The sequence below is a fragment of the Plecotus auritus genome, assembly GCF_963455305.1.
Source record: "Plecotus auritus genome assembly, chromosome: 8".
Lineage (NCBI taxonomy): Eukaryota > Metazoa > Chordata > Mammalia > Chiroptera > Vespertilionidae > Plecotus > Plecotus auritus.
In genome coordinates, this window is record NC_137782.1 from 52,271,975 (window position 1) to 52,299,089 (window position 27,115).

The 27,115-nt window shown below is 42.4% G+C and overlaps 1 protein-coding gene across 1 annotated transcript in view; it reads right to left on the bottom strand.

Annotated features, from left to right (window-relative positions):
• The window catches only part of PHLPP1 (PH domain and leucine rich repeat protein phosphatase 1), a 206,556-nt gene extending 201,342 nt beyond the window's left edge, over positions 1-5,214 (bottom strand). The window contains exon 1 of the mRNA XM_080685114.1: positions 3,485-5,214. Coding sequence (XP_080541240.1) covers positions 3,485-5,006 — 1,522 coding nt within the window. The 5' untranslated portion in view covers positions 5,007-5,214. The remainder of the gene's footprint in view (positions 1-3,484) is intronic.
• Between the last annotated feature and the right edge of the window lie 21,901 nt (positions 5,215-27,115).

Sequence of the window (27,115 nt, forward strand, 5' to 3'; positions counted from 1 at the left end):
ACCTTTTGTTCTTAAAATTAAAAGGACTGTTCAGGCACACACTGGTGTCACATGTTCATACCACGTTACTCAATACTGCTGTAATTATAGTAATAAGAGACTGCTTGTCAATATTACAGCTTAATGCTGAACCACCCCTTCTTGGTTTGCATGTAGGAAACCATGTAAGGTTTGATCATTCCCAGAAGAGAAAAAGAGAAGATATATGAGAGGGGTAAGGAGATCGTTCTCAGCAATGCTAAGAAGTCACACATAAAAATACCTTGTCCAAGATTCACTAGGCACAGTGGATGTGTTCTCCATTCTGTCAACATCCTTTCCTATTATTAAAATTTGAACTGAAATAGCTAGACTACTAAAGTCTAAAAGGTGGTAGAAAGTAAAAACCATAAAAATATATAGTTTAATACTGCATGCACTTCATCAATGACTCAGACTCCAAAACACAAGCTCGTGAGTGTTCTGAAGTCCATAACTTACGTTGAGAAACCTAAATTCTTGCATTTTTTTAACCTAAAATTACTCTAAGGCAAAATTTAAGACAGCTGATTTTAAATGGAAATTAAATGTTAACATACTTACCATAATTAAGACAAGTAACTTCAGAGAAAGTCATTTAAATTTTTTCATATTTTAAATCAACAACAAAAAAATGATTGCTTGGTAGGAGCAATAACAATTTTCAAAACAACTTTTCATTAACAACCTAGTAATGGGTACTTTTTGTCCAATACCTTCTAGTTCCTTAAGGACTTCCATTTCACTTTATCCAAATAAATATTTAAATATTCAAAGCAACCACAAATGGCTTTCAAAGCCTTTTAAAACTAACTTGAGTGGGATAATAAATACTAAAATTTAATTGAACGGTGACCCTCAAGAGAATGGAAGTTCTTGGCCAAACTAGAACTTCTCAAAAAACACGCTGATTAAACAAACTAGATAGACAGCAGACAATATGCTCAATTTAAATACAGGAAGATATTCTAAAAGCTTCAAAGATAACTTCCAACTCTATCCTTAATTCCAAATACAAGTATAAACCAAAAGATATTCAGCAATAAATTCAAGAGTAAGTTACATGTTAAATTATAAAAGCAAATGTGGCGTACAACACCCTCTTAGAGGGTGTCATCTAAAACAAACACTAATTCTCTCCTTCCTAAGGAAAAGAATTACTACCAAAATGTAACACTTGCCAGTTGGGTGTCCTACATTCCACTGCAACACAGGAGTAATTTCTAGGAATCTCCTCCTGCTTGGTGCAAACTTGCTGCATGTGAAGTCCTGACAATGTTCCCATACATAATAAGTGAGACCACCTAATAACAAGGCTCTTCTGTTTATGAACTTCCTGCAAAAGTTCAAGTGGATTCATTTTTGCTAAATTTTGTTCTTTAGCGAATGGTGTTTGGAATATTAATGTAAATAAGGTAACTTTGTATATTAAAAAGGCAATTAGACATCTTTATAACAACCAAGCATCTTCCTTCTAGACACCTGTACACTGGCTTCATATTCTAGAACAGTTTGGATACTGTGTGTGGCTCCCTATTAGTTATTTTTATGAGCGTATACAGAGAAGTATATATGTATTTATGGTGTGTATACAGAAATAAAGTAAGTTCAGAATGAAGTGACAATTACTGCTTTTCATGAACAAAACAAAAAGACAACAAAAATTAACCAGAAAGATAACTTGTCACTTTTATACTTAGATGTTAAAAAAATATCGTGTATCATTCACTTAAGAGTATTTTAGACACACCTGAAGAGACAATCTAGGGGAAATCCAAGATTTAAATTTCATGACCATGACACCCAAAAACTTCCCATTAACATTTATCATGACCAACATATCTAATCATGAGGAAAACAAAAGAGCAGAGCTCTTCCCATATAAAATATGTTCGATACTGTTTAATATATTCCATATAAATGTTTGTTTATATGGGTATCTATCACTCTCAGGTTAATAAAGTATTCTCGTGATAAGTGTGAGTACCATTTAATGCTTTTGTAATTTTACAAAGTAGATGAGCTACAGGAGAAAAGGATGTAACTGTCACTCCTACATAAAAAATAAAGCCACCTATTTTCCAGGCCACATAAACTTTCAAGGTACGTCATCCAGTTGGGATTTTATGTTCAGAAACAGCAAATACTATTATATTGTGACATGGTTTTCTTCATAAGGCAAAAATCTATCAGAAATCCACTTAAATTACAGAAAAACTTCAATGAAACTCAGAGGAACGTCTCAACAGGAATGCTACTGGTCGTGCATATTTCAATGTGGGAGTGGAAAGATTTCTTTCTTCATTCAAACTGACTGAACTGCCACAAGTTGGACCAGAAATAATTAAATAACACAAACGGCTACAGATTAGTTACAAGTATGATTATTTTTCCACAACCTAGAATAATAAAGTTGGGGAAGATTTAACTCTCCTGATTTAATACTTTATGCTAACTTTTTAAAATTCCTTATCACTAAGAACATAATTAATTCTTCAAACCAGAAGGAGAACAAAGGATGCAAACAACTTATAAAGCTCAAATATAACAACCAGGATCTACAGCTCCCTAATTTATTACTGGTCAAGACTTTAACCAAAGGAGAAATATTAGTCACCCTTAGTCAAGAATTTGATATGTCAATTATATCTCAATAAAGCTGGAATACGTAAAGAATATTTTTAAGAATTTAACCTAGGACTGAAAAAAGAATGAGGATTTTAGAGATACTAACCACTTCAAGTCTTACTCTAATCTCAATTGCAAATCACACTGCAATGGTCAGTTCTGGCTATAAAGGCTGTAAGTAAGAAATGAAGGAAATAAGTAGACAAAATAGTTTTTGATGAAAGAATCAAACTTGCAGAGGAAATGGTAATAAAGCATAAAAGCACTGGGGAAAAGTATCACTGAAAGGATCCCATCTGTGAAGTTTCTAAGGAGGACTAAGTGGGCATATAAACACGGCAGAGAGCTGAATGTGCACCAGCTGACAAGTAAGGAGCTCTTGGGGAGTCTATGACGCCTAAAATGGCCAACAGCGGACAGTCAATGTAGAGAGAGTGTATTAGAGCATATCTGTTGGCCATTTTCCTCTATCGGTATTAAGTGCACGTGATAGTTTACTTGAAATCCCAAACTGTCACAAAACCCAACAGGTTCATTGTTAAATGTACTACCGCCTCTTTCAGGAGTCTCTGCTTGCAGTACTTCCTGGTGGCTCTGCCATCACCTCCACAGGGCTTCCCAACCTCTGAGCCCTCAAGATTGGCCAAACCCGCGCACTGAACAATTGCTCAACTGAGTATTACACAGATTACCACCGTGAAAGCTGTAAAGAAATAACAAAGAGCGCTGAGAACCAGCTTTTACTCTGGGGTCTGGCCAACAGACACCGACTTGACTCCTTTTTCGGGACCTGGAAGTGTTGACACCCCACACGTCCAAGTGCAGGTGGTTTCCTTACCTGCATAGAAGCGAATGAGGCAGCCAATCTCCGAGTCCATGCCTTCCTCCTGCACCCTCCACAACTCCCCAAATCCCAGTTGAAAGAGGTAGTCGTTTTGGATCTGCAATGGCTTCTCGTCCGCCTCCAGGCGCCGGGTGGTCTCTCCGTGGAACTGCACGTAAAGGGTGGGCAGTGGAGGCGTCTTCTCAGCGATCGCCCCGGTCCCACCCGGGATCGACTGGGGGAGGCCAGAGGCCACAGCTGCTGCCGCCTTTTCCTCCCTAGGAGGATCGCAGGTGGCCCCATCAAGGCCGTCGACAGCTCTTGGGGCTTTTGGCTGCAACAGAGGCGGGGAGGCCATCGGGGAAGGCGGCCGGGCATCCGCTCCGGGTCGGGTGTGTGCAGAGCGGTCCGGCGGGCAGGACTGGCCCGGAGCTCCCGCTGGGGTTGGGGCCAGGTCGGCCTCGAGCTCCTCGGACGAGGACGAGGAGCCGCCGCCGCTGCTGTAGGGGTCCAGCCGGTCAGACACGCTCTCAGCGCTGGGGCTCAGGCTGAAGCTCTCCGTGTCGGAGACCGGGCCCGAGATCGCGCCGTCCAAGGGCCGCGGGGTGCCGGTCTCGCCGGGGCTGGAATCCGAGAGCGCGGGGCTGACACGGGAGGTGCAGTGCGTCCACCCCCTCGGACCGCGGGGCAGCGGCAGGTCGGCAGGAGGCGCGCGCGGCGGGGCCCCGACGGCAGCCAGCCCGCTCTTCCCCGGGGGTGGCCCCAGGTCCCCCGGCTCAGCAAGCTCGTTCCGGGGGCCGACGTCGGGGGGTCCCTTGCCCAGCACCTTTACCACGCCGCCGCCTTTGTGGCCCACCTGCAGCAGGCGGGCGGCCACCTCACCAGCCGTGGTGTCCAGCGTGCAGAGCACGGGGCGCAGGTAGGTCGAGGCCGAGTGGCGGTCGAAGACATGCACGCAGCCCCGCTGGAGCTGCTGCCTCACCCAGTCCCGGTCCGATGGCTGCAGCTGCAGCATCTGCCGGTGCTTCAGGAGCAGCGTCTTCCTGTCCAGGCTCCGGGTGCACAGCGACGCCGAGGCCGAGCAGGAGGCGGAGAGGCCGGCGGCTCCGGAGGAGTGCGAGGCGGCGGCGGCCGAAGACGACAACGATGAGGACGAGGACGACGAGGCGGCGGCGGTCGCGGACAGATTTCTCTTCAGCCGCCCTCTCCTTAGCAGGAGGGAGTTGGCGCCGCTGCCGGCCCCGGACCCTGGAGCAGCCCCGCCAGCGTTGGGCTGGGGCGCGCCGCGCCGCCTCCGGCGACCCGTGCCTCCCGCTCTGCCCGGCAACGGCCCGGGCTGCGCCTCGCCGGGGGCCTCCTCCCGCGCCCCGCCGCTCGGGGCCGCCCGGGTCGGTGCGGGCTCCGGGCTTCGGCCGCCCCCGCCCGCCTCCAGAGCTGCCGCTGCCGCCGCCGCTGACGCCGCCACCGCAGCCGAAGCCCGGTCCTCTCTGCTTGTCTCTGGCAGTCGCTGCGCCGTAGCCGCGGCGGCGGGCTCCATTGCAGTGGGTCTTCGCGCTTCCCCCCCAGCCCGGGAGGCAGCGGGCGGAGAGGGAGGCGGGGAGGCGAAGGTGGGAGACGGCGGCGCGGGGAGAAGGGAGAAGCCAATGGCGATCGGCGCGGCCGTTCCAGGGGATTATGTGGCAATTCGGAGCATTCCGTCGGTGTCTCGGTGTTCCATCCCGCGCGCCCGCCTCGCCGCCACCGCCCCCCCCACACACACACACGCCCTCCCCACCCGGCTCGCGGGCTCCCGCGCGCAGGCTCCGCCCTCTCCCCCACCTCCCGCCGGTTAACCAGCCGCAAAGCTAGGCTCATTGAATATTAATCACGCGCCTGGAGCGGGAAGGCGGGAGTTGGGCAGGGCGGGCGCTCCACGTGAGCCTCATGAATATGCATCACTAGCATGACGGCATTCCTGGGAGCAGTGGGGAGAGTTAGGGAACGCAGGGAGGCGGGGCTTCAGAGTAAACAAACCTGACGCGTGCGTACGCGGGCGGGGCAGGGGCAGGGGCAGTTTCCCGGGAGGTCCCTGTGCCGAGGGAGAGGCTTGAGGAGAGGCGTGCGATGCACCCTGGGATTTGTAGTGCCAGTGAAGGGACGGAGGTGCCCGGCGGAAACGGACGAACTACAAGTCCCAGAGATCCTTACACTTTGCCCCTCCTTGCCGCCTGCTGCGGGCCATTGACAGTGGGTAGTGTGCCCTCTGCTGTTGAACTCTGTGCCAGGGAATGTTCTTGTTCATTAATTTGTATACGACCCTCCCGCTCCTGCTCCCCAGAACACTTTCATTTTCCCTACTAATTGAAAATAAGGGCTCTGAGGGACTCTAAATGGTACAAAGGTCCCGAGTTGTAGGTCCTCACCTTCACCCATTATGTGAGATACAAATACACAAACTAAGCCAAGCTCAGGTTTTCCCCACTTTTTCAAGGCCAGGGGAGACAATGTCTGGTTATTCTAACTTGGATAATTGTTAAATGTGCTTGGTGGAAATCGTGCAACCCAGAGCCGATCCTCTCCTATGCCTATACCTGAAAAGGAAAAAAGGCCTAAGTCAAGGGTCTCAATTTGTTTCCCTTTGATCTTCAAGTTTGGAATAAATGACGTGGAAAGCAGTGAGTGTGTCTATATTTTAACTCCCATATATCTGATTTCTAAAGTTATATTTCTTTAGCTAATGTAACAAACTCAATGAAAGTTTGTTTTAATTATAAATACTACCACCATTAGCCTAGTGTTCAGTAGCATCCTCTCTAAGAAATTACAAACAGCATGGAGTTTCCTCAAAAAATTAAATATGGAACTGCCTTATGACCTGGGATTCCACTTCTCAGTATATATCTGAAGAAATTCAAAACACTATTTTTTTCTTTTTTTGAGAGGGGGCGAGGGAGGAGAGAGAAACATCAATGTGAGAAAGAATGGGTTGCCTCCTCGCACACACCCAGACCCCAGCCAGAATCAGGCCTGCAACCCAGGTACATGCCCTCGACAGGGAATCGAACCTGGACCCAAAGGCACCAGTCCAACCACTGAGCCAAACCAGCCAGGGCCAAAACACGAATTTAAAAGAATATATGCACCCCCATGTTCATTGCAGTTATTTACAATAGCCAAATATGGAAGCAACTCAAGTGCCCATCAATAGATGAGTAGATTTAAAAAGTTGTAGGTACATATATGCAATGCAATATTACTCAGCAATGCAATATTACTCAACCATTTGCAACAGCATGGAGGGACCTAGAGGGTATTATGTTAAGTGAAACAAGTCAGTCAGAGAAAAACAAATACCATAGGATTTCACTTATATGTGGACTCTAAAGAAAAAAATAAATGAACAAACAAAATTGAAACATACTCATAGATACAGAGACCTGACCTGTGGTTGCCAGAGGAGGGGGAGGAGGGTAAAAGAGACGAAGGGATTAAAAAGTACAGATTGGTAGTTGCAAAATAGTCATGGGGATATAAAAGTACAGCATGGGGAATATAGTCAATAATATTGTAATAACTATGTATGGTGTCAGGTGGGTGCTAGAATTTCAGGGAAAGTATATGATTATCTGACCACAAAAAGAAATTATAGTACTGTACTTAATCTAGCTCTGGTTCTTGTCATTTAGCATTACACAGTCACCTAGCCTTTTTATCCACCAGGAATTTTGTTTATTCTTTGAAGTTATTATAACCAGAACACCTCCTCCAAGGGGAAACATTTTTAAAGAAAAAGCATTGCTCAGAGTATTTAGAATCCAAAATATAGGAAGGGGGCAGAGGTGGTATAAGGAATTATTAAATTGGGAGGAGGAGGAGGCTAATGTAGAAACTATTGCATGCATAGTGTTCATAATCTGAAAGATGCTATAATCCCTTTTACTTAAAATAATGAAAATCAGAGTTGGGTGGAAAGAAGAGCAAGGATCCACAGTGTGACTCATACCTTGTTCCACCTCCAAACCTTCCATAAAGTTACTCAACTTGAAGGTGAGAGGAGAGACAGAAAGAAAATGAGAGTTCATAAATAGGCAGTGCCCTTAACACCAGATCAACTGGAATCTGGTAGTTGAAATAATGCATTGATAGGGCCACGAAACTTGTACTTAGAGTTTACTAGTATTGTAAAATGTCATTCAGACCTTCTGAGCCAGCACACACAATAATGAATAAGAAAAGGATTTCAGTACAGGATAAATATTTTCCAGACACCCATGAAATAGCTTCTTCTACTTTAAAGTAGAGTGGGGAATAGACCAATATCCTGAAACCACATGACTCCTGAATGACACCCTCCCCAACCTTTAAAGTGCTTCAAATGTACAATCATCTAATAACACATTTCTGACTAGCCACACTTTTCAAAGAATTACCTCTTAAAGTGCTAAAAGATAATCCTGAAAAGAAATAACAGATATAAAAGTTGCAAACCTTGATGCCAACTTGTTAAAATATTTTAACAGTTAAGTATAGAAAAAGAAAACATAATTTTCAATTTACTGCCACAGTTTATTTTATGCTGTGTGACTTATTACTGACTTGCTGTGTTTTGCATCTAGGTTAACCCTGTTTGCATCCTTAGATCTAAGATAAAAGTAACTATCTTTGGAATTTTTTTCTAATATGAATAGTTGGAATTTTAATGAAGGCATGAATTGATAGCTGGGATGCCTTCAGTCTGTTAAGGCATCAGCTGTGTCCAGAAATAAACTTAGAAAGATGCAATATACAATGTAATACATTTAGTTAGTACATTATGAACAGGAATCTAATTATAGTTTCACATTTTTATATCCCTTGAGCTACTAGTGGTTTACCATGACTAAATTGCTCACTGTTTACTCATTCCTTTTTCACTAGGAGGGATCCATTTAGCAAATTACTGCTCTGGTGCACTAAATGAGCCCCAGGTGGCCAAACTGAATTCATATGTTTTCTGCTCACTGGCAGGATGAGACCTCCTGAGCTCGTTAAAGCCTTACCCCGCCCTTCCAATAACTCTTCCAGAGCCTAGATTAACATTACTACCTTAGGTAGTCCATTTTATAGATACAGTTTGACAGCTTTTCAGATTTTAGTGTACCCTTTTAATCCCATAATCCTTTGTTTTTTATTATTTCTCACATCCTGCCTCGTAGAAATAAACATGTGTTCAAGGTCACAACAATGAAGTATTAGATCGCATAAAGACCATGGAATCCCAGTACTTCTGGTAACAATGTAAATTACCTGGAACTTTTATGTGTCAGCATCATTTACCCCCACTAAAGAGAATGAACAAAAATGCCTGCACTAAGAAAGCTTATATATAGGCATTGTCATTTTCTTTTCATCTTTAGTTAAAATTTACTTATTCTCTTCTTTTGTACACACAGTTCTTGTTTTAGGCAAATGGGAATTATGAAAACTTAGATATATAAATTATATATTAAGGTATGAATATTTCTTCCCAGGCTATTCTTCATTCTTTCTCTTACATAAGACTTTATCATACAATTGCTTTAAATACTGGGTTCCTAAATTATTACTACATTCAAAATGTATTAATTTTTAGAAATTGATGTATACCCAGCTTTTTAGAAATGCATTTTGGGTTCTAACAAGTGCCTAATACCTCTTTCCATCCAGATTCATATCTAACATAAATCCTTCTACATAATTCCAAAGCATTTTCCCTTAATCTTCTGTGACTAAAAATAGAAATGTATCCTCGATTCCCTATACTTACAGTCATTAATTATACCCTGAATAAGTAACTTTCTATTCTCTTTTTTGCCCCAAAATAGATTATAGGAGACACAGTCAACCCCTAGAAATCTTGCCCTTTTCTCTTCTACTTCCCATGACATCCACTGGTCTGTACTTCTAGATACATGGTATTCATTTCTTAGGGCTGCTATAACAAAGTACCATGAATTGGGTAGCTCAAAACAACAGAAATGTATTCTTTCACAGGTCTAGAGACTGGAAGTCCAAAAAAATCCAGGTGTTGGCAGGATCATGCTTCCTCTGAGGACTGGTGGGGGTGGTGAGAGTGGTGAAGGTGGATCCTTTCTTGCCTCAAACAGCTTCTGGCAGTTGCCAGCATTCCTTGGCTTAAAGCTGCATCACTGTAATCCCTGTCTTCTGGTATCTGTCCTCGCATGGTTTTCTTCTGTGTCTCTGTACCCAGATACCCGCTTCCTATAAGAATACCAGTCACTGGAGCAGGGTCCTCTAAGGCAGTGTGATCTCATCTTCACTTGATTGGATCTACAAAGACCCTATTTCCAAATAAGCTCACATTCTGAGGTTCCAGGTAGATGTGAATTTTCAGAGGACATGCCAATACACTAGGGTGCTTTGGACTGCTTCTCAGGAGCGAGAATCTGAAATTTACCAGACTTCTACATTTCAGCCATTAGTAAAATTCTCTCCTCGCCTGCCCCCGACCCCCAAATTGGTGACCAAACTACGTTTATTAACTTTGTACTAGTTTGTTTAAATATTTATCTTCTGTTATATGTCAGTCACTATGCTAGGAACTGCGTATATGATAGTGAAATAAAACAGTTGTAAGCATTGTCCTCAAAAATATTTTTAAACTATAAATATGAAAAATACTATTAGAGAAAGTGCTTTTTAACACACAAAAATGTAGAAAAGATAAGTCTTAGCATCAAAGGTAGTCCCTTAACTTTATGAAAAACTCCTTGCTTGTGTCCTTTCTTTTTTTTTCTCACATGTTACCACAGACGAAGAAAAACACCATCCCAAACTAGTACCAGATCTCAGACAGACATTTTGGAATCACAGGACTAGAGTTTGCAAAGAGTTGCTGTCTCCCATGCTCTTCCATTCAGTGGTTATGGTAAATACAGAGCTGCGACCTTCAAGAACCTAACAATTTACAACCATCTGCTGCCATATGGATTGAAATATTACAAAAAAGTGACCATTGCACCAGTGCCATAGCATATGTATCATCTTATACATGTGTGATAAAAATGAGGCGTCAGGAGAATCAAGCAGAAGGGCTCATATTAATGTCAGATGTAATGATGGTGACAGTGACAGAATAACATTCTTAGTCTTCTGCACTTTCAATAGTTTAAAAGGTGGCTCTGCCCCGGTTGGCGTGGCTCAGTGGTTGAGCATTGACCTATGATTCAGGAGGTCAAGGTTTGATTCCCAGTCAGGGCACATGCCCAGGTTGTGGGCTCGATCCCCAGTAGGAGGCATGCAGGAGGCAGCCAATCAATGATTCTCTCTCATCATTGATGTTTCTATCTCTCTCACCCTCTCCCTTCCTCTCTGAAATAAATAAAAATATATTTTAAAAAAAAATTTAAAGATGGCTCTGTGTAATATTTTGGGGGAGTTTAATAATATACAAAATTGGAAGTCAGAAGTTCTTATTCCGGTCTTGGTATTACACTAGTTAAGTATGACCTTGGGAAGATATTTGACCTCAAGGAGGCTTCAGTTACTAATTTATGAAATGAAGGGATTGAACTAGGTAGTGTCTCTAAAATCTCTTCCAGCTCAAAACATTTGTTTTCTGATTCTGGCTAAAAACAAATTGTCTAATTTGAGATATTGGCAAATGTTTTTGTCAGTCACAAAGAGAGACTTTCGCATTTATATGCTATTAATTTGAAATAAAAAAAAGCTTTTAAGACTGCTTCTTGCCATTTAAAAGAATTTTGAATGCATTTAAAGTAACAGCAGGTTTATTCTGACATTTAAGAAAACTGCTGCGTTTTCAGTCCTTTGAAATATGAATTTGTCATGAATAGGAACCAATCCATGACAGCAAGATCCACAGCTTCAGATTCCCAAACTCCAGGGTCTTTATCAGTTTTCCCTTTTATGGTCACAGATGGGTAGAAATCTCATTAGCACAGCGTAAGGTCACAGAAACTAGAATACCAGCCCCAGTGAGCACATGTGCACCAGGAGACATGGACAGGCATGTTGACAGCAGCCACAGTTCACATACCAAAACCTGGAATCAACCCAAATATTCATCAACAGCAGAATGGACACATAAGGGGTAGCATAGTCCTAGGTTGAAATATCAACACAGCAACAAAAAGGAATAAATGATTACAATGCTAGACAAGCATGTTTAGTAAAAGAAGCCAGACCCATGATTCCATTTATATCAAGTTCAGGAACAAGCCAAACTAATCTGTATTTTTTCGGGATGCAATTTAGGTGGTAAAATTGAAATGAAAAGAAAAGAAAGCAAATTACACAAACCAACTTGGTAGAAGAGAGTGAGCTGTGACTGGGAAATTAGATAGGGGGCCTCTGGGGCACTGACAGCCGTCTGTGTTTTGACCGAGGTGGTTACCTGGGTCTCTGTTTTAAAAATAATGTACATTTGTATTTTATACACTTTCCTGTTTGTGTTATGCACCATAACAAAGGGGATTTTTTTAAAGATCAACTGTATGATTTTGTACAATCTGAACACACTATGTTTTGTCAATAAACTTACGTTGTTTCCCACCACTTGTTTAATTCACTTAGGATTCTATTTGTCAATTAAAACAATTGCTAAATTGTGAATCTAATGTAATTTAAGAGAGAACTTTAAACATTACCTTCAAGCTAAGAGTTCATTGTAGAAAGTTTTGACAATATTGAAAACTCTAAAGATGCAAGAATGAACAAAAAAATCTAATAACCCAGAGTTATTGTCATATTTCCTCCCAGATATTTTCTATGCATTCTAATGTTGTAGAGAGCAGAATGTACTTATAATTTTTCTATTCTGCCTTTCTCTCTCAAAACTATGCTAAAAACACGTTCCCATGTTATTAAAAAACTTACTATAAACATAATTTTAAATCTCTAGATGAAAATACATCATTTGAGAGAACCATAATTTATTTATACTCTCCATAAGTTGTGAATTAATGACCAGGTAGGATACTATGCTGGCCCTCAGTGTTTTAATGCTATTTTTTGTACTATTCTATTTGTGATAATAAGAATATGGTTATAGCCAATATTGCTACAGTCATCTTTCCTTATCTCCCCATCCTGCAACCACAATTTAGCAACACTTAAATCAGGCAGTGTCTGAAGTCCTTTTTAGATCAGCTTCTGAGGAAGTGAAAATGAGAAAACATTACCAAGTGCCTCTAACATGCTAGGGTAAGGTGGCCAGATTTAGCAAATAAAAATACAGGCACCTAGTAATTAAACTATTCAAACATGTTTATATGAAAAAAAATCACATGTGGTTTCTCTGAGATTTGAATTTAACCAGGCAGCCCCATCCCAGAGCACTGCCACACTTGTCATATATATTTTCTAACTTAGTCCCTTTGACCCTTTGAGAGTTAAATGCCCATTGTAAAGAAGAGCTCAGAGAGGTTCAGCATCTTTTCTAAGGTTACACAGCTTGAAAGGGGCAAAGCAAGGGTAGAAACCCAAGCTGACACCAAAATTAGGGCTCCAAATTTCGTAGCCTGCCCTCTTGTGCTTGAGTTATAGGGACCCAATTCTCCCTCAGTGAGAGAGGGTGTTTTTGGTCTTCATTTGCTGCCATTATTTCTTTTAAAAATTTTTGCTCTTCGCTCCTAAGTATTGTTATGTTAAAAACAAACACTAATTTAAACAACATAATTACTACACCCTGGTGACAGGACATGATTTGAAAACAAGGCTCAGGAAAAGAGGCTTTTTGTTCACCCAGAGCAGCAAAAGTGAGCTCTGACACTCACCCCCCTACCCCTTCTCCCATCACACATTCTGATCACTGTCAAATGAGATCATTTACCTTAATTGCTCCTAGAAACCCCAAGAGTATCTGAGTATCTGTTTTCTGATGTGCTTTTTTATTTTATTTTTTTTCATATTTCTGATTAAATAAATAACATAAAGGGCGAGCCTTCCAGAACTGGCTCCTCTGGAGTCTGGGAGGATGCAGGACCACAGTGTAAGTTATCTTCATCTTCCCCTCCTGAGGCATATCCCAGCTCACAGCGTGGCACCAGCCAGAACGGTCTCTCTTGCTTCTCCTCATTGATCCCTTTAGCCTACTGCTTCCTTTCCCCACACGCAGATTCTTTCCAAACAAGCCATTTGGCACAGAGATTGACTACCTCTCCTGAGCAGAGGGTGAAACTTCCCTAGGCCTTGAAATAAGGAGGTGCCAGAGGGAGCAGTGCCGGAGGGGAGTGGGTGTCGGGAGGGGAGTGGGTGTCGGAGGGGAGTGGGCGTCGGAGGGGAGAGGGTGTCGGAGGGGAGTGGGTGTCGGGGGGAGAGGGTGTCGGAGGGGAGTGGGTGTCGGAGGGGAGTGGGTGTCAGAGGGGAGTGCGTGTCAGAGGGGTGTAGGTGATAGAGGGGAGTGGGTGTCAGAGGGGTGTAGGTGATAGAGAGGAGTGGGTGTCAGAGGGGAGTGGGTGTCAGAGACGTGTGGGAGGTGGAGGGGAGTAGGTTTTGAAGGGGTATGGGAGGGTGGGTGTAGGAGGGGTGCAGGTGTCGGAGGCGAGTGGGTATTGAAGGCAAGTGGGTGTTGGAGGCGAGTGCGTGCAGGATATGGAGCTAAAACAGGAAAAGATGACCAAGTCCCAAGCCCTGGCTATGCTCCTGAGATGCCCATGGATGTGGCTCCATGAAAGGCCCAGGTGAGGTACATAGTAGAGCTCTGAAGACTCCACAGTGCCACCCACGAGGCCCCCAGTCCTCACTCCAGGAAAACATATCTGGCCAATGGCATCTAGCTCTGAACCAAGAGGGTCAGAGGTTCTCTCTTCCGCACAGAGGGAAGCAGGTGTCAGACTCACACCAGAATGTGGCAGCAACTAGCAGCCACACTTCCCCTTCGGAAGCCCTGAGAACCCCATCAGCCCCCAGAGCAACTCAGAGCCCTGGCATCCTGGCCAAGCTGGCACACTTGCCAAGTTCAACCAACTCGCAGACAAACAAGGTAGTTGGCCAGGAAGCAGATGGCAACTCCAACGTGAGCTTATTAATTGTCTCAGAGAGGAAGGTGACCAAGACAACCACAAGGACTCCCTCAGCTAAACTTGAGACAGGCTTCTCACTCACTGGAGGCCCTGAACTCCTTTCACTTAAAACATTTTCTCTAGAAAACTCGTTACTGCCTATTCTCTACCTGCTCTGAGATGTATGTAATTTTTTAAGCCTCTTGCCAGTTTAATAACCCAAAAATGTCTTTCTCAAAGGCCTAGGAGCCACCTCTTTGAAATTTCATCATCTCCCAGTTGCTGTGGGAAATTATGAGCCTAATTTCAGTGGGTGTCTTGATCCAAGTTGCAAAACGACCTCCTATCATAAAAATATGAATTTATTTTTCCTTTGGATAAAGTCAAGTAACTAACACAGAGGGCGTAACATTCCCCAGTGCTTTCCCCCTTGCTCACCAGCCTTTAAAAACCTTGCTGCCCCCAGTGCAGTGGGATTAAGCTCATACTGAGTTCCAGTCTGTCTCCTCTTGTTGCTATAGCCTTAAGTAAAGTCTTCTTTGCCTGTTTAACTTTGGTGCATCTTTGCTTTGGAAGGAAGAATCTACTTTCTGATAATTTCTTAACTTTTAAACAAGTTATAATTTTGCATCATGCTTATAAATTAGAATTGCCATAGAACAGAATTGGACATAGATTCAAAGCTGCAAACGTGGACGCTTTAGAGATGTGACTTGAGAAAAAAGGCTTTCCTTCCCCCAAAACATCTCCACAGCTTCTCTGCCTAGCTTGCCTTGAAATGACCACATTCAGACAAAGTAATAGAATGAGTACCAAGGTATTTGAAGGAGACAGAAAGAGCTCACCACTCCTAGGCCAAAATTAAAATGCTGTGGAACATTATACAAAATAATAACCCTATATAATAAAAGGCTAATATGCAAATCAACCAAACAGAGGAACCACCTGTCACTATGACATGCACTGACCACCAGGGAGCAGATGCTCAGCACAGGAGCTGCCCCCTGGTGGTCAGTGCACTCCCACAGGGGAATCGCCGCTCAGCAGAAGCTAGGCTCACTGCTGGAAAGCCCATTGGTAGTGGCGGGAGCCTCTCCCACCTCCGGGGCCGCGTGGGACCCCTTGGGGGACGTCTGACAGCCAGCTTAGGGAGCGGGCAGTTGGACATCCCCCAAGGGGTCCCGGACTGTGAGAAGATGCAGTCCGGGCTGAGGGACCACCCCCCCCACACACACCCAGTACACGAATGTCATGCACCAGGCCTCTAGTAATAATAATAATTTGAGATGGATCTTAGATCTAAATGTGAAAGATAAAATTATGAAACTTCTGAAAATGACCTGGGGACAGATCGGTCTTAAGACACAAAAGCTCTAACATAAAAAAAGAATGGTAAATGAGACTTCTTTCACAATGAGAACTCTGCTCATCCAAAGACATCATTAAGAGAGTGAAAATGCAAGCCACAGACCACAAAGAGACAATGGGTCTATATTTAAAATCAGTAAGAAAAATGCAATCCATTAAAAAATAACGTGCAAAACCATCAAACACTTACGAAGGCACTTCACAAAAGAAGATATCAAAAATCCAGCTAGCATGTGAAAAGGTGCTCACCATCATCACTCATCAGAAAAATGCAAATTAAAACTACATAAGATACCACTACATACCTTAAAAAGACTCAAATTAAGAGTGACAACACCAAGTGATGGCAAGATCATAGAGCAGCTAGAACTCTCCCACATTCCACTATGGAAAACTGTTTGACAATATCTATTATTCTAAACATATGCCATATTCCACTCCCAGGCATGGTCGCCAGGAGAAATAAATGAATATGTCTGCCAAAAGATAAGTACAAAAATACAAATATGCATCTCATCTTCATTCATAAATAGCCCAAAATGGAAAACAACCCAAATATCCATCAATGGGAGAGGGGATAAATAGTGGCATATGATTATACAATGGAATACTATACAACAATAAAAAGGACACCGTATTGAAACATGCAGTACCATGGGTAAATATTAAAGACATTATTTTGATCAGAAGACACAAATGGACACAGAATATATGACTCTGTATATATGAATGAAGGTTAAGATAGCCCAAACTAATATAAAATGATACAAGCCAGTCACAAAAAGACAAATACCATATGATTTCACTTATATAAGGTACCTAGAATAATCAAATTCATAAAGGCAAAGTAGAATTGTGGTTGCCAAGGACTGGAGGCAAGGGGAAATAGGAAGTTTTTGTTTAATGAGTAGATAGTTTTGAGTTTTGCAAAATGAAAAGAGTTCTAGAAATTGGTTTACAAAAATGTGAATATATTTAATATTTACAAAATGGTTAAGATAGTAAATTTTATGTTCTGTATACTTTAGCACATTTTGTAGAAAAGAATAGACAAAACAAATCTGGTGAATGTCAGAATAGAAGTTAGCCTTGGCCTGGGCAATAAGTAGAGGGGGCTTCTGGGCTTCTGGTTAATATTCTATTTTTTTAATCTGGATTGTAGCTTATAGGTGTGAAAGTTTATAGATATGTGTGATATGAGTTCTTTATGCATAATTCTTTAATAAGAGGTTTTGTCTTGTCTTTGTTTGTTTGATTAAGATAAGGGAACATTGAATTTATTTAATACTAGAAGCCCGATGCTCGAAGATTCCCTGCCTGCTGGCACCACCTTCGCTCTGGCTGGAGCTGCCTTTCCGCCTTCCCACACTGCCCAGAGGCCCTGAGTGGCTGGGGTGGTGCGGAACGCTGCATTGTCGCCATGGTGACCACTCAAGTGTCCCGCCCCGCCCCCGGCCGCTCAGTGCCTGCGTGTGCAAATTAACCTGCCATCTTTGTTGGGTTAATTTGCATACTCACTCCTGATTTGCTGGTGAGTGTTGTGAAGGTATGGTCAATTAGCATGTTACTCTTTTATTAGGTAGCTATTCATTACATAAAACTCTGGGCTTGTGAGATAGGAGACAGGTAGACTGTTAGGTAGGTTAGGCAGGCCCAGGGCAAGGCAAAGCTGGGGTGAATATATAAAGACAATACCAAAATAGGCAGCAAAATCTGGAAGAAGGGATAGAATGGCATATACCTTGCAACTTTGTCCATGAGCCTTAATTCTACATTTTTCCTGTAAAATAAGTGTTCTGTGCAAAAGCATATGGACCAGGACCTATCTCCCCTTGTTTGAGCTCCATGTGAACCTACAGATCTGAACTTAAAATGAGTTGTATTGATTGACTTTAGGCAATATAATAACACAATCCAATTTTGATGATCCAGTTATGCAGATTCAAAAACATTTGATGAGCATCTACTATGTGTCAGGCGCTTGGCTAAGAACAAAGAATACATCATCCATAGATCCATCCCTCTTGGGTCCAATAGCTTTGGAAGGGAAAATGCCCACCTACTAACCAGCATTACTCCTATAAACTAGATGCTCTCAATTTTGCACCAGGAACCAACTTCTCAAACTGGACTTCAGCTCTGTCCTTTAGAATCACCTAATCTGGGAACACAGAGAAGGATGGAGGCAGCAAAGGAAGGAGGGAAGGAGAAAAGAAGGGAGGAAAGAGCTGACTATTCTATTGGGTTGGAATATTACATGTATAGTTTTTTTAATTAAAAATAGGAAAAACTCAAAATCTAACAATAGAAGAGGTTTTTTTGCCCCCATAATATTAAGAAGAATGAATGAGCATTTCCTAATTATACCTCTTCCATATTCTGAAGGCTGATGCTTACTAGAATTATTTCTACTTTGCAAATGGTGTTTAAAAGTGCAAAAACCTAACTGTGAAATGAATGCATGTTAGACTTAAATAGGACAAAAGGCTCTCAAGGATAACAGTGTGGGAAAGCTTATATTTGTATTTTCCCAAATGTCAGTACATAAATACTATTACAGTCAAAGTTGATTGATAAGATTTATAATTAATGGTGATACCAAAACACAGGGAGATAACAACAACCTTTAGGCAATGTATTTAACATTTTTAAATGTTGGAGACTCATAATCCAAAATTAATAGACTCCAGAAATACACAGAATTTCTAGACTAAATATTAATTAATTTATAGCATGTTATGGTATCTGCAGTCTACATCAGTTCTATTTTAAATTAGTTATATTTGTAAAATAAACATAATTTTTATATAGGACTGAGCAAAAACAAGCTTGATTTATTAATAATATTAGGGGAGAAAAACAAACACTTTCAAATGAAAAGCATTAAGCCCACTGCAAAAAAAAAAAAAAAAAAAAAAAGGAAGAAAAAGAAAGCTAACAAAACTTGAGCTATTGTTCTTTTATATACATAAGACAGCTTACATTACATTTATGTCTAAAGGTCTGTTAAATTATGGATTTTTTCCATATCAAAGGTTATTTTCTAATTCATTAAACTTTTTTCAAGTTGGACTATAAACAGAGAATAGGATGTATTGCAAAAATAATACCTTATATCTTTACAGCACATTCCTATTGACAAAGCATCCTCATGTCCGTACATCACCTCCCCTGATTCTCCCAACAAGTCTAGGAGGTAGATAAATGACAAACATCAGGATGCCAGAAGTTCTGATTAGGTGCTCCCACCCACAGAATGTGAGGACAAAGTCTCCAAAAATAAACAATGATTGAAAGTAGACATTTGTAGAAATAGCCCATATTGAGATCTAAATATATTGCTATGGAGACCTGAAAACTACTCTAGTTCAATCAAAGTGATTACAGTTGTACTACAACTTTTCCAACTGTGTAGTAATCTGTCTGAAAGAAGAAAGTTTTAGGAGAAGGACTGTTATGATCTGAAGGGGCCAAAGAGCAAGAATTGACCCACATTGTCTAGGAAAAAGATGTTCTCCTCAAGAATGAATGAATGAATACCAGAACAAGAAAATAGTTAGGGAAGATAAAATACTCTCTCATGTATGCAAAGTTCTGCAACCTGTATCACTTTCTCAAGAATCTACTGGAGAATATGCTCCAAAGAAATAAAAGAATTGCCAAGAAATGGGAATTTAGGGAACCCGGGAAACAAACCCCAATTCGAGAGAGGGGAGGAGAATCGCCAGGTTGATGATGAAGGAAGACTAAGATGTGGGACAGGCCTGGAGGTAGCTGCCTGGGATGGGCAGGTCAGAAGGCTCCACGGTATAAAACTGATAAAATGCTTGATGGTCCCAACACCATGGGGAGATATATGCTCTTCCAGTGAAGTGGTTGGGGCTTGATTAATGATAATTAAACAGACAACCAAGTGAATGAAAAAAACAAGGCCATTATTAACATCAGCGAAAACAAAGCTTTAGAAGAAAGGGAAGTAGTTTAAAAAATACTACATCATTCAGTATGGAGTTGCATAGTCAAAAGAATTGCAAAGTGATCTAGCCACAAATTGTGATTTAACCATTTTGGGAGGATGTGTGGACAGAGAGTGAAACTGTGTGGTGTTGGTGAGAGATAATGCCTAAAATGGAGACATGCAGACAGGTTATTTTTGTGATAAGGAGGAAATACCGAAAGAAATAGCTAAAAGGGTGGAAAGCATTTGCCTTTTGGGAGAAGGAAATGGGGGAACAGGGAACTGTCAGTTTGACTCATTATGTATAACATTGATGAAAACAAAAAATTAATTTCAAAAATCAGAAGGACCATACTTTTTATTGGAAGGAGGGAGGGCGGGACATAAGTCAGGTTATAAGCCAAGTGTGTTTTTGCAGTGGAAGCAAGGTATTCAGATGATCAGAAATAAGAGATCACAGCTCAGGATGCAAGACAAGTTTTGGAACAGAGATTTTGTAATTATTTAGATTGGAAGGGAATTAGCTCTATAGGAAATGGGGTTGAGAAATAAGAGAAGAGGGCTTGAAGACAAACATTTTGTAACTGCCATTTAGAGTGTCAGGGGACAAAGGGAGTCCATTCAGGGAGATGTCAAGAAAACCAAGGAAAATAGGAGTTTCAATAAAGGGGGAGGGAGGGGTAGCGGGGAGGGGTGACCAAGGTCAAGTGCGCAGGGGGTTGAAGAAGCCCAGACCATTAGAATAAACAATGAAATTTTTCTAAAAAGGGTATTCTCATCTAAGGATTAAGTTCACATCCTTTACTGAGCCTTACGTTTAAAAAAAGGTTTTGTTTGGGGGATGGTCTTGTGTTTCTCCAGGACACCAAACAATGACTATGACCCTGTTTTCAGTAAATACACAGTTGTCTTTCATGGTGTGGTCACACAAACCCTGCATTAATAAGAAAGTGAATCTTAGGGCATATTGTCAGTACCATGCCCATACAAAGTTCTGTCCCTGTTTTGTTTTTTGTTGTGTTTTTTGTTTTTTTTTCCTCCCACACAAGGGATAGCATTGTCTGTGTCAGAGATGAGCATTTGAACTAAAGTTCATGGCTTGGCTGGGATCTTTTGGCTGCGTTTCCCCAGTGATCAGCTGCCTGTCACAGGCCGCAGCGTTACTGACACCAAACAAGATGGAAACACAAGAAAACAAACAAAACGAGGCTGCTTTTCCTCCCTGGCGTGTCGAAGGCTGTGTTCAAAATGCCAAATGTTAAGTTAAATCTCATCTTAAGATAAAAGCCAACTTGGTGAAAGATTTCACTATTTTATTCTGCTGAGTCGAATTCAGGACTTGGCTGTGGGAGGGATAGAATAATTGGTAGCAAATGTTACCTAATCTCGCCATAAATGATTTTCTCTTTTGTGTATAGATTGCACTACACACTTCCACACCCCCAACAGATGCAAGACCAACAGAAAGTCTGGTTTTGTGTGTTTTTTCAGAAGCCACTGTGATACTGGATTGCTTTTCCTGTTTGCTTGTGACGGTTATGACTGCCTTCCTGATGCTCCCATCTCAGACTATCAGAGGGACAAATGGTTAAAACAATGTTATTGATTTAGAATTCAAAAAGCTCACACAAAGCCATTAACATCCCCAAACAGCCTGGTTAGCAAATATTTTTTTATGCCTGTATATTTAGCAGTTTCCCCATGAAGTGTCAACCAATTGAATAGTCTTGGGGCAGAGCAGTAGTTCCCAAGTGCACAGGGTCAGAATTTCTGGAGTCAGCATCAGAAGGCCCCACCAGACCACCATTACAGGCCTACCTTCCCAAACAAACCATAGGAACTTACTTCTGCAAAGCGCTAAATAGCTGAAACATCATTCCAAAATGCATACTTTGAACACCAATGAGGGAGTGATGAAATGGACAGATATTAAGTAGAAATATGCAAATATTTATGAAGCTTAATAGACAGCCTTGGAGATCACGTGAGGATTCACATGTGAGCAATGTATTCATTGATAACATCAGTTTATACTTGAAAATGTTTTTCAAACAAAAAAATACAACGGTGAGATCAGTTTTAAATGAGATGTGACCATCTGAAAGTTCGTTGACTTAGGTCAATCACAGGGCTGCTTTGGGAATAAAAGACATGAGAGAGTTCTCTAGAATCTAGCCATGTTCTTTTCCTCTGTCAGTGGAGGGTCTTCAGGGTTGACTGGAGTCTGGAGAAAATGTTGGACAAGAGGTTAATTTCCAATCCAAGTAGCCAGCCTTTCTCTGCAGGTTCTGCAGGTGTATCCTTGCTCAGCAGGTATCCTGGTTCATTTCAGCACGTACCGTATTTGCCTTATTAAAGGTTACTTGCTGGAGTCGGATATGAGCCCTGAAATGTAGTCTCTTCTGCAATGGTAAATGTCAGATCCTTTATTCAGTGACTTGAAATAGAAAGGAACTTTTCAGTTGAAGAAGTCAGCCACACCAAACGCAGAGAGAGGCTTTTTTTTTTTTTTTTTTTTACTGTAAATAATGTCTTAAGGTTGGGAGAGCATGGTAAGCAAGAATGATGTTTTCAGAGGAACATTTGATTTTCCCATAAACCCATGGGGATGAAAGCTGCTTAACCAGGAATTATGAGGGTCCACCTCAGATGTCCTTATCTACTGTCCTCCACTTTTTCACATTCTCTGATATGAAGTAGAAACTGAAGTTGCAAACTAAAAGTTGCAGCATCTTTAGCCTTTGAGAGGGCTGCCTATAAGACATGGGTGACAGCTCATCATTAAGCAAATTAAAAAGTCCCGGTAAATGTAGCGGGGGCATGCAGCCGCTGGATCAATTTGGATGCAGCCTGCTTTGAAAACAGACTTGCTGGGGACCAGCGGGAGGCCTTGCCATTAATGAACGCTCTCCTTTCTTTCCTTTGGCTACAATGAATGTGAATAACAATATCATTTTTAAAGTCCTGGATTAAAGAAACACATTTGTGAGGAAATAATAATCCCCTTCCTCTATCCCACTCCCAAGCCAATTAAAAAAATCCAACAGCTTTGTACAAAGGCCCAAATGCCTTTAATTGTCTGCTTGGCCGACTGACCAGATGTGACAAGGGGTTGGAGGTGGAGAGACAGTTACCAAATGTGACGCTTCTGAGTTTTCTCAAGCCACGGAGGGCTGAGCGATTCGGAGCATCACTTTGGCGGAAGATCCCGACCTGTACAAGAGCCTACAGCAGCGGTTGGAAACTGTGGCTCGCGAGCCACATGCGGCTCTTTGGCCCCTTGAGTGTGGCTCTTCCACAGAATACTACGGCCTGGGCGAGTTTGTTTTGAAGAAGTGGCGTTAGAAGAAGTTTAAGTTTAAAAAATTTGGCTCTCAAAAGAAATTTCAATCATTGTACTGTTGATATTTGGCTCTGTTGACTAATGAGTTTGCCGACCACTGGCCTACAGCAACCAGGACCAAGCCCAATGGAAAGAAATGGGAAATAAATGACTGATAGGTTTTGGGTCTTTCAAGTATTCCAAGAACGGTTAGTTAGGTCTCCCTGGTTTCCTTTATAAACCAATAGCTTCATTAGAGGAGTCTCTTCCAGGGTGCCACTTTATTAGACTTAGAAAAAAACTTACCTTAATTTCAATTTGCATAACATCACTAGTATGGGATAAAGAGACATCAATAAATAGTAACATAAGCATCCTACACAACAGCCAACATTGTTAAAAGGAAAAGCAAATACTGTAGTGGAATACAGGGTGGGGCAAAAGTAGGGTTACAGTTCTTTGTATGGAAAAGAATACAATTAATAAATAAGAATAGACTGTGTTTCACGCACTCACACCTGTAAACCTACTTTTGCTCCACCCTGTAAATTATTTCCTCTTTTAACTATGGCTTAGCAAGTACTCCAAAACCAGTGCAAATATATAAACAGGGTCTCCCCACCCACTTCCAATTACATTTATTATCATAATGATAAATCAGCATTTAAATTATTTTAGTTCTTAGAATAGTTTTATTTACTAATTCTATCATGGAAACCCAAACCAGAACTCTCACTTGTTTTGCCTTTTGCTGTCTATTTACATCGGTAACAATAGGAAGGAAAACTGTTCCCCCTGGTGCTGGACGTGTATTCATTCCATTTGCCCCTTGAAATTTGCTGTCCACCCTTCTCCACCCTGCTCTGTGCCCCAGGCAGCTGACCAATGACACCATATCAATTGGTCCCTTCCCTGCTGCCTTATGCCTGGGCTCACTAATGGAAGCAGAGAGGGCCAGAGGACAGAGTGGAAGATTGGGGCCCCCATTCTCCAGCTCCCTCGCTCCCTATCAGGCCATCGTAGGTTGGCTATGCCTACCATAGTCCTTGGCTCTGTTTAGGCTGCCCTCTCTTTGGTTCAGGTAACTGCTCCTTCCTCTTGGCTCAGAGGTCTTAGGGGTATATAATAGCTATTTACTACTGTGTAACAAATTACCACAATCTTAGTGGCTTGAAACAACACACATTTATTATCACACTAGAGCCCGATGCACAAAATTTGTGCAAGAGTATGCCTTCCTTCCCCGGGCTGCTGGCACTGGCTTCCCTCTAGCCACCGGCAGGCATCCGGGACCCGGCTTCCCTTGCAGCCCTGGCTTCATCCAAAAGGTCTTCGGGAAGGACGTCTGATCTAATTAGCATATTAGCTTTTATTATTATAGATATTATGTTAGTCCATTCAGGCTGCTCAAACAAAGTACCATGGACTGGGGGGCTTATAAACAACAGAAATTTATTTCTCACAGTTCTGGAGGCTGGAAGTCTGAGACCAAGGTGCCAGCATGGGGGCGTTCTGATGAGGATTATCTTCTAGGTTCAGACAGCTGCCCTCTTATTGTGTCCTCACATGGCAGAAAGAGAGCAAAAGAGCTATCGGGGGTCTCTTTTATAAGGGCACTAATCTCATTCGTGAAGGTTCAACTCGAATGATCTAATCACCTCCCAAAGGCCCTATCACCTAATACCATGACTTTGGGGATTAGGTTTGAACACACAAATTTTGCAGGAGACACATTTAGTTGATAATACAGAGTTCCTGTGAGTCAGAAGTCTGGGCATGGCCTAGACCAGTGGTCACAAACTCATTAGTCAACAGAGCCAAATATCAACAGTACAACGATTGAAATTTCTTTTGAGAGCCAAATTTTTTAAACTTAAACTTTATAGGTAGGTACATTGTCATTAACTTAATTAGGGTACACCTAAGCTGGCCTTTGCTAAAAACTCAAGGGGCCAAAGAGCCGCATGTGGCTCGCGAGCCGCAATTTGCCGACCACTGTCCTAGATGCATCTTCTGCTCATGGTCTCTTAAAGCTACAGTTTAGGTGTGGACTGGACTGTGTTACTTTCTGGTGCTTCTAAGCCCACGTGGTATTGACAGAATTCTGTTCCTGTGGTTGTAGGACTGAGGTCCAGGGTTTCTTGCTGTCTGCCAGCTGAGGGCTGCTCTCAGCTCTTAGAGGTTGCCCCCACTTCCCTGCTTATGGCCTTTATACAATGTGGCAGCTCACTTCTTCCTCAAGGTCAGCAGCAGAATCTCATCTGCAGTCTGCTACAACGGACTCACACAATTTAACAATCACAGAGCGGCCTCCATTACCTCTGCCACATTCCATTGGCCAGAAGCAAACACATGGTCCATGCACATTCACCAGCAAGAGATTCTTCAAGGTTGTGACTCATTGAAGGTCATGTTAGAATCCTGCCTGCCACTTGGTAGTAAGTCAGACCACTCTTTTAGCCTGAAGTTGTTTTCCTGAAATCCCACCTACGCCTTTGTAAAGGGGCCCTCAATTAAATTCTCCTCAAATTACCCCACTAGAGTGTTCCATCTGTTCCTGCCAGGACCCTTCTGATAAAATCCCGCTGCAAGTGGCCTACTTTGGTAATGTGCTCTTCTGTGAGCCAGGGCCAGCTGGTGGCTGGGCTTGAGGGAGCTGACACTGAGTTAAACTGTTTAGCGTTGCAAAGCAAAGGGCTGCGGCCATGGTCTCCTCTTGGCTGCAGGCGTCGAGAGTCAATGGAAAGAGAGTAAGGCTCTGTAGCCGGAAGCCAAGCAGAGAAACTAGGAAACAGATGACTAGCGGGGAATTTGAGGAGGGAAATGCTGAGTAGCGTGCAATGTAAACCCTCTCCCAGTCCATAAACTTTACGTGGCTCACTCCCGCCTCAGGTTGGCCTCTTCTTTCCAAGGACCAGAAGGATGAGCAGAGTCCAGAGCTGTAGTCTGGGTGTGCGTGGGCACCTAAATTCCTGTGCCATTGGAATCCACACTGCCTCCCATCAGCACTTTGAAAACTCATCTTTTCATGGTCTTTTCTATCTTAAAACATTTTTTAAACTTTATGTTCAATTATTTTACTTTACAATAGAAATTTTTGAAAATTTTCTTGTTAAAAAGTTCCTATGCTCTTAGACCCCTGATTACCATGCATAGAGAGGCCCTGGTGAAAGTGTGGAAAGTTGCCCTATTACTTAGCACTCCACATATGAGATTATTTCATTAACATTCACACACAATGATCCTATGATCTATCTTCAGAGGAGCCAAGGCCAGAGAAATAAAACCACTAAAATATAAGCAGCCCAAACAAGGTGATGCTTTACATCTTGCAACACGACATTTATGTGAGTATTTGAGAGATAGGGAAGCATCACCTCGAGTTCCACTGAACTGCTTCCCACAGACAAAGTCATAGGAGTCATCAAGGCCATTCTCAAAGACAGCATGTACAGCGGTCCTCCTAACGTGTCCCCAGACCAGCAGCACCAAGGTCACCTGGGGTACATGTGAGAACAGCCAAGTCTTGGGCCCACAGACCTACTGAATCAGAGACTCGGACCCAGCAGTCTGTGGTGATGCTGATACTTGCTACCATCTGAGAACATCTGGCTGGAAGCAGAAGGGTTAAGGACTTTGTGTGTCAAAGGGAAGTACCCTCTATAAACAGAGAGAGAGAGTACCCTCTATAAATAGAGGGAGAGAGGGGAAGGAGGAAGGAAGAGGAATGAAGACTAGAGAGAGAGGGAGAATTGCTCTCATTCCTCTGGTGTTGTGGTATATGTTCAAAACCAGTTTTCCAGGGTGTGGACTGTGGGAAGCATGAAGCCCTGCTGTGTCATACTTGCCAATTGCCATGGTATAAATACTGCTGCCACAGTCTATTTCAAGGTACCAATGTGAGGTCGTGAAATGTGGAAACAGGGACCTTGTAAGCGGGCACAGGCAGCCTCCACCACTTGGTCACATGAAGGAGAGGACCTGTGCTATGGCCCTTGGGAAGTCCAGTCAATCTT